The 8,330-nt window shown below is 30.8% G+C and overlaps 1 protein-coding gene across 1 annotated transcript; it reads left to right on the top strand.

The window, feature by feature from the left end:
- The first annotated feature begins 3,400 nt into the window (after positions 1 to 3,400).
- Positions 3,401 to 7,572, top strand: LOC114396759 (vacuolar cation/proton exchanger 3-like). Its single transcript, XM_028358903.1, has 12 exons — positions 3,401 to 3,867; positions 4,671 to 4,738; positions 4,884 to 4,912; positions 5,260 to 5,456; positions 5,580 to 5,792; positions 5,932 to 6,060; positions 6,152 to 6,268; positions 6,396 to 6,449; positions 6,546 to 6,662; positions 6,788 to 6,881; positions 6,992 to 7,060; positions 7,166 to 7,572. Exons 1-11 carry the CDS (start codon positions 3,598 to 3,600, stop codon positions 7,051 to 7,053), a joined length of 1,350 nt encoding a protein of 449 aa, XP_028214704.1. The 5' UTR covers positions 3,401 to 3,597; the 3' UTR covers positions 7,054 to 7,060; positions 7,166 to 7,572.
- The last annotated feature ends 758 nt before the right edge of the window (positions 7,573 to 8,330 follow it).

Here is an 8,330-nt window from a genome sequence, read left to right as displayed (position 1 = left end):
TATATATATATATATATATATATATATATATATATATATATATATATATTTGACATTATTTGGCATCAGGTTTTAGTAAAGCTCCATCATAAAGTATTGTATAGTCGTACAGTGGTTTGTACTTTGCGTTTTTTTTTTTTTGGATAAATGCATTTTGCATTATTCAATGCCATAATAAATTACTACGTGTTTAGTTTTTCAGCCATTCTCGACTTCTCGTGGTCTTGGTTGTTGGTATCTTTTGCTTCTCAACACGGAGAATGTGAGTGATTACTTGATTATGATATTTCAGTGTTATGCAATCGTACAAAACCATGAGTTTGTGGCTTCCAAAATTTCTTCTCCTTCAATGATTGTTGAAACCACACATCTTTTTCTAAATAACATTTCTTAAATTCCATTTTATATTTATAGAAAAACTTTGTTGATATATTACTCTTAATATACTCTAATGTATGAAATAATTACTGCATAATAAGCCAAAATTTCACATAATTTCTATGATATAATGGCAACTTGTTTGCTCAATTGACATTGCTGCATACTGTCCGGAATAAAAAGGACAAGTAAACTTATAGCCACATATATGTACAGTGTCTTTAGAGGTTGTTTAGTGGTTAAGTCGTCTTCAAAATATGATAGAATAAGGTGAGATAATTTTCTTATTTAATTTGTTGTAATGTAGAAAAAGGATTTTTTACGACATTCTTTTTATATTTGTTATTTATACAACAGATGTAGGCGGTTACATGCTTTACATCAATTATTGATATGTTACTGCAAGTGTATAGTATCGTTCTAGTAATAAAAATAATAGTTCTCTCTACATGGAATGCATTTTTGGCTTTGGAATTGTCACAAATCAATATATAAAAATTGAACAATTTGAAAAACATTTAGAGATTTGATTGAGAAAATAAAAAAAATAGATTAAAAATAGAGATAGAGCAATATTTCATATATATAAAATTCAAATTTAGAAAACTTTCAAGATTGAAATTTTCACTCTAAGATTTCCTATTAACCTCCTATATTTCAGTGTTCTTCCTACTTTTCTTTGAAGGTAAATTAATTAACCTATGTAATTTTTACTCTTTTACAAGATATTAATTAAAACGTATCTAATTGAATTTATCTCTACTTTCGTGGTAACTAAGTTGAATTAGATTCATTACGTTTTTTACTAATTCGTCTTACCATCTTAAGATTAATTCTACTTTTATAATTTAAAGCCTAAGTCCTTCGAATTCTCTTATTTGTCCAACACATTATGTTCACCTTTCAATACTTCCTTAACAATTTCAGACTATGACAAACAGTTGATAAGCGTTTTGCATATATAAATCAATAAGAGAAAAATTGAGGGGAGAAATAAGAGAACACCGAAATAACTGGATTAACACCAATATTTGTCAGAGGCTAACCCCAACCCTAGAATAAAAAGGACAACGCTCACAGGTAGACATGGAAAAATAATAGAAATAACAAAGAGAAAGATAAACCAGAGAAGAGGTAGATCAAGATCTTGTTCTCTTTCTAAGCAGTTGTGAAACTGAAGTCGAAACCCTATGATACAGTCTGAAAATTTTATTTAAAGAAGTGAGCAAAAAAGGATTTTCAAACCCAATAAAGAATAGATAAAATAACATTTAAATTCACAGCAGGTTGCAGTCATGGGCTTGACCAAGATAACGTCCCACCCGTTATCTTCTTTGATTTCTTTAGCATGAACCATTCTTTTCCTTATTTTCAAGGCTTCCAAAATTCTCCAAATCTTCCTAAAAAGACTTGTTTGAAAGAGCAAACATGAAAAACATAGTGATAAGTTCACAAGAAAGAAAATCTATACAAATGCAATGACATAATACTAAAATACAAATAAAATGCACGCAAAACAAAGGTAAAATTATAATACATCAGTTATATAAACAACCGATGCAAAATGTCCTTTGGTGTCTCCAACTCCAATAAATCATTCTCTCTCCCTGTCTCTCTCTCTTTCACTACACCAACAACATCCTTTTGTATCTACAATCTTCCAAAGCCAATGTGTCTTCATTGGGACAATCCTTCTCGAGTCTTGTAGGATGACAAACTCTCCTTTGATTATTTCAATTTAATTACACATTCAAGACTTGAACTTGAATTCATTGGTTAATTTGAAATAACTCCATGCTAGCAAGGCCTTGAGCAAGGAATCCAACCCAATTGAGACTCCTATAAATAACATCATTGTAGCATGTAAGCATTTATTGCATATTGTTACTCTAGTAGAATTGTTATTGACTTGAATATCGAAGAAGGTGTGTATGTATTTGTAAAATTAACAAGTTTTGATTTTAATCCTTATAAGATTTGTTACTTTTAATTTTTATCCCTCAAAAAGTTGAAATCTTCTTTTTGGTCCTTAGTATATAAGTGTGACACTCATTAACTACTTACACCCTTGGTTCTCATTTATAAGAAAATTGTATTAATTTCAATAAAAAATATACTTTGTTCTTAAATTATCTTTCAGTGAAATTTGATATCAAACATAAGTCTCCTATATTAAATGAAAAATATTTTAAAGATAGACTCATTAAATAAGTCATAAATAGTTGAAATTTACTTATATTTAAAAACAAAAATCATTGGATTATTTTTTGCTTATAAATGAAAATAAATGATGTATGTACTCAGCAAAAGGTCAATTGATCATGTTAGATAACACTATGCTAATGTCGTCCAGCATATGATAACCTCATAAAAAAAAATTCTAGTTCCTTAAACTAAATGTTATTTATTACCTTAAAATGCACATTAGGAACCAAAAATAGTTATTTTAGATTTTGGGAAGGAAAATCAAAGATTTTTTTTGCAAGAACCAAAACCAAAATTCGTCCATTTTATAAGGACTAAAAATAATAATTTTAAATTTTAAAGGATGAAAACCAAAGATAAATTTGCATAGACACTAAAATCAAAACATGTTATTTTTAGAGACTAATATATATATATATATATATATATTATTTTAACTATTTAGGGTGTGTTTGTTTAAAGAGAAATAGAGATAAAAGAAAGTAGAAATGAACAATAAGATAATATGAGACTCATATTATTACACTTTGCTTTAGTGTAAAAATTTTCATCTCAATTCACTTTCTTTTTATTTCTTTTTGTTCGAACGGATCCTTAAACAAGATTCAAAGGTTTGTATCTACTTATATTTAACAATGATAATTGTTTTTTAGTAACCAATAAATTTTATTGGAGAAATTAAATTTAAGAGAGAAATTTTTTAAATCCTCTTATAAATATAAATGAGAAACTTCCCGGAAGGTTCCCATGGAAGGATTCTCCACATCTCAACTTCCCTACAACTTTATAAATATACGTGGCGTTCTTTGTTAATTTCATGAACAAAATAATACGTGCATACATAGCTATCTAGCTAGCAAGTGGGACAAGAGATATATATACGTGGTACCCTAGAGTGCCATTCTGTAGTTTATTTCTGCACACCAAGGCTTATCACATCACAATTTGTGCATTGCCTCGTGTCCTTTTTCTTCTTTGCTTGCCAAAAATCTTACACACACAGGTATCTAGCAAATGGGTTCTCACCAGCAAGAACCATGGCTATTGGAGAATGGGAAACCGAGGGTGTTGACCAAGGAGAATAGGCATGGCCGTTCTGCACACAGCATGTCCTCCACGTCTTTGCGCAAGAAGTCTAGCCGAACTCTTGTCTCCAAGCTTCCATGTGCCACACTCAGAAGCATCCTTTTAAATTTGCAAGAGGTTATTCTTGGTACCAAGCTTTCCATTCTCATCCCTGCCATTCCAGCTGCCATCATTGCCGAGTGCTATGGCTTTGGAAGAGTGAGTCCCTCTCATTACACTTTCTTGTTTTTCTCAAATTCAACTAATTCAATCATTCATCAATTCAACTAACTCAATCATTTCCAAGTAATAACATAAACGTGACACATATATATAGTTGGCATATTATTCTTTAAGTATATGATTACGATTTAAATTTTTAGATCGGTGTGATGATAAAAAAAAAATCTGTTGGGAATATTTAATTTCTTAAATGAATTTTAATATTTTAAAACATTAATCATTAATTTTCAATCCGAGAATGCCATGAGTTCACACACACAAACTCGTTTTCAAGTAATTATTACAAATTTAAATTCAATAATTTTTCGTACATATATGTATTCTCATAATAATGGGAGTCTCTTGCATGAGGTTGCCCTTAAAGTAACTCAACTCCCACACTAATTCACTTTCAATGACTTGTAATTGGATGGTCCAAACCATGATCTTCCTCGTGTCAATCTTTTGTCTATGAAAGTAAAAGCATAGCTAAAATGTTGAGTACATTAAAAAAAATATATAGTCAACTAAATTAACTAATATTGAGTTTAAAACTATCTGGACCTTATTTTGAATACGGCAGATAGAGTAGGGCGGTTCTTTTTTTATGATTTAAAGTTTGTTTCAAACTAAGATGGTTACGTGAAACTATAAAATTTATGAATGCTTTTTCATTAAAAACAAAATTTAAATTTTGCAAATTGATTTCTCTATTGCTCATTTCCCGCTATTACGTTGCGACGATTGACGATTCTCTATTTTTATTTATTCACTTATTTATTTATTATTATGGCAAACAGCCTTGGATTTTTATATTGAGCTTACTTGGACTTACACCACTTGCTGAACGTGTGAGCTTCATCACAGAGTAAGGAACCTCGATGAACTTGTTGCACCCTTTCTTTTTTTATCTTTGGATATATCATTTGTTATACAACATGCTTTTTGTTTCTGGGTTGATTGCTGATTCTTTTTCTATTTCTCTTCGGCGATTGTCCCTTCAAATGTTGAAGACAAGTTGCCTTTTACACTGGTCCCACAGGTACGAATCTGAACTGAAAAAGTGTATCAATTTTGGAGAGTTTACCACAATGAAAATTTCCTTTAATAGCTAATATTTAATTTGGAACATAAAATAATATTTGATTGTTGTATCAATTTTGAAGTTTATACACATCAAGAGTTAGGACTCTATTCACATTATTGCACCAGTCACATGTTCTAGACTATTGGTTCTCGAGACAAACCATGTGCTGCTTTTGATCTTAGAAATAGTAAAATCAAAGGGTTAAAACTAGAATAAGAAAGCATGCTCCTACAAATTGCTGAGGAAAATTGATTATGGTATCACTGCTGCTAATTAAATGTTTTACATTTTCTCAATTACAGTCGGAGGACTTCTGAATGCTACATGTGGGAATGTTACTGAGCTCATAATAGCAATATTTGCCCTTAGCAGTAACAAAATTGCTGTGGTCAAGTATTCTCTGTTGGGTTCTATTCTTTCAAACCTTCTTCTGGTTCTTGGGACCTCTCTATTATGTGGTGGCATTGCAAACCTTAAAGTGGAACAAAAATATGACAGAGTAAGGCCCTAAAAATCCATTCACATTTTCATCTAATGTGTGCACATTTTTTCATTAGTTCTTTATGTTTTTCTTAATAATGGACGGAACAATGATGACTAATGTTAAGCATTGAATCTGCAGAGACAAGCAGATGTGAACTCACTTATGCTGTTGTTGGGATTGTTGTGCTACTTGCTTCCAATGCTGTTCAAATACAGTGGTGCCTCAGCTGCTCTCACTGTAGACCCTTCACTCCACTTGTCAAGAGCTTCTAGCATTGTGATGTTGATTGCATATGTAGTCTACATTGTCTTTCAACTGTGGACACACAGGCAGTTATTTGAAGCCGAAGATGTAAGCTAGGTTTCTTAAATTATGAAAATGGTTAATTAAATTGCTTATAGTATCTTAGAAGTAATTAATTAATTAACAAGCTGAATTGTTCAACTGTGGACACACATTAATTAAATTGCTTATATCATGAATTGTTCAGGAGGGTGAGGATGGTGAGGACGGTGAAGAAGAACAAGCTGTGATTGGATTATGGAGTGGCATTGCTTGGTTGGTAGGGATGACTGTGTTCATTGCTGTGTTGTCTGAATATGTGGTGGATACAATTGAGGTAATTGACATAAAATGTTTTTTTTTTCTTTCAAAAAATGAAGTCCATTTTGACTATTATAAATATTGATGATAAAATTGTCACATAACAGGATGCATCAGATTCGTGGGGTTTGTCTGTGAGCTTTCTCAGCATAATCTTGCTACCAATAGTTGGAAATGCAGCTGAACATGCAGGAGCAATCATATTTGCTTTCAAGAACAAGCTGGTGAGAACTTGGGAGAGTGCTATAAACTTTTCACACTTCCCCTCATTTAACATAATATTCATATTGGCCAAGCAATATTTTTTTTAATTAATTAAAATGTTAAACTAAAGTAATGCCTTGACCACAGGACATTTCATTGGGTGTTGCATTGGGTTCAGCAACTCAGATTGCCATGTTCGTGGTACGATACACACACCTCTAATATGTAAACGGACACTTTCATAATTTCATTTAGTTACTTCTTTTTCCTTCTTTTAATGAAAGCTTATGCTTATAGGTCCCATTATGTGTAATCGTTGCTTGGATAATGGGTATCGATATGGACCTGAACTTCAACCTCCTAGAGACAGGTTCCCTTGCGTTGGCAATAATAGTCACAGGCTTCACTTTACAGGTATATATTTAATTAACAATTTCAACTGACAAACAAAACACCATATTATTTTGACATAATATTTTCATTCAATCTCTGAATGAAATATTATAAGAATTGACAAAACCACCCTTAATTATTCATAGGATGGGACTTCTCACTACATGAAAGGCCTTGTTCTCCTGCTGTGCTACATTGTTATTGGGGCATGCTTCTTCGTACAAAGAACACCCTTTAATAGTAAGTAAAATATATCAAATTTTTCCAATGGTTACATAAATAGTCAAAATCTATGATGCCATTATAAATTTGTAATTCATGCCTAAAATTTGATCTGTTATTTTTCACAGATCAAGCTGATGTTACTAACATCACACTTAAACCAGCCACTAATGCAGTTTTAAGCGCTTAATTAGTAGGTAAGTTAATTACAAGTTATGTGTCACATAAATATAAATATAATTCTTCTTGTGAAATCACAGAAAATTTGATCTAAAGTTAAATTTGGGAACTTGATTTTGCAGGCTTTGGCCTATTTGTTGTCCCTTCCTAAGATGAAGAATGGTGGCATCGATCCAAACCAAAATCAGATTCAAATTCAATGGATTGATTATTGTTTCATGATCTGATCACTTTGTCATATCCATAAAGAAGGGAGAAAAAGAAAGTTTGGAATTTGCAGAAGCTTTGCAAGTATTTTAAGTTGCAATAGCTGTGAGAAATGAACCACTGTGCAAGATGTTCAATATAATACATACGTGTGTTCTATCAGAGAGCTGCTTTTGATCCTGTTCTACTACGGTAGATGCCAAATGAGTGGAAGTTGTTCTTGTTTGAGTTTGCTTTAGTAAGAAATCCCTTTTTCAGTTTGCAGAATCTCTTGTATTTATTGTGTGAGAAATAAAAATTCTATTAATGCTTGTTTCTTCTTGATCTTTGAGCATATATTTTCATACCTATAGCTGAGGCTAACATATATAAGGGTTGAGTGGACATCAAGAATCAGGATAATTCTTCTTACAAAATTATAAATTTTAATTTTATAGGACTGAGTGCAAATATTATTGTTGATGTATAAAAATGAAGTGAGAAGTTTTACCCATATACTACAAAAATTATAGGGTTAATAACCATTTTTGTTCCTCAACAACATGTAATTTACTGACAAATGTATTTTTAAAAGATGAAAATATAAAATTTAGTCCCTGAAAGAGTAAAAAATACAACAAATATATTTAGACGTTAATAATGAATTGTATAGGAGAGAAACTAGGGAAAAAAGGATTAAAAAAATGATAAAATACAACTTAAGATTTGAACTCTTATATTTTGATTATCTATCTATTTATCCATCTATCAAATTGTTAATTAGTTTTTTAATTAATCAATATAACTACTTATTTTCCAAAATAAAATAAATTTCTTTAGTTTTATGATATAAAAAAATTGAGTTATCATTTAAAAAAATGAAAGCCTTTTATTTCTTGAAATTTTTTGTTTCTTCAATTAATTATTAATTTTTATTACGTACTCTGTCACAGTCTATCAAATGGAATGCAAGGTCGTTGCAGCCCCTAAATCAGCGAGAGATACAACTCTATATTCAAAGGCAAAGAATAAACCTCTGTATTAGTCTTTTTTTTTAAGTTAACCTCTATATTAGTTTGAGCATTATTGTATTTTTTATTT

Source organism: Glycine soja, chromosome 18 (assembly GCF_004193775.1).
Source record: "Glycine soja cultivar W05 chromosome 18, ASM419377v2, whole genome shotgun sequence".
Classification (NCBI taxonomy): domain Eukaryota; kingdom Viridiplantae; phylum Streptophyta; class Magnoliopsida; order Fabales; family Fabaceae; genus Glycine; species Glycine soja.
Note: the sequence above shows the minus strand (reverse complement) of the source record. Positions and strands in the feature narration are given on the sequence as shown.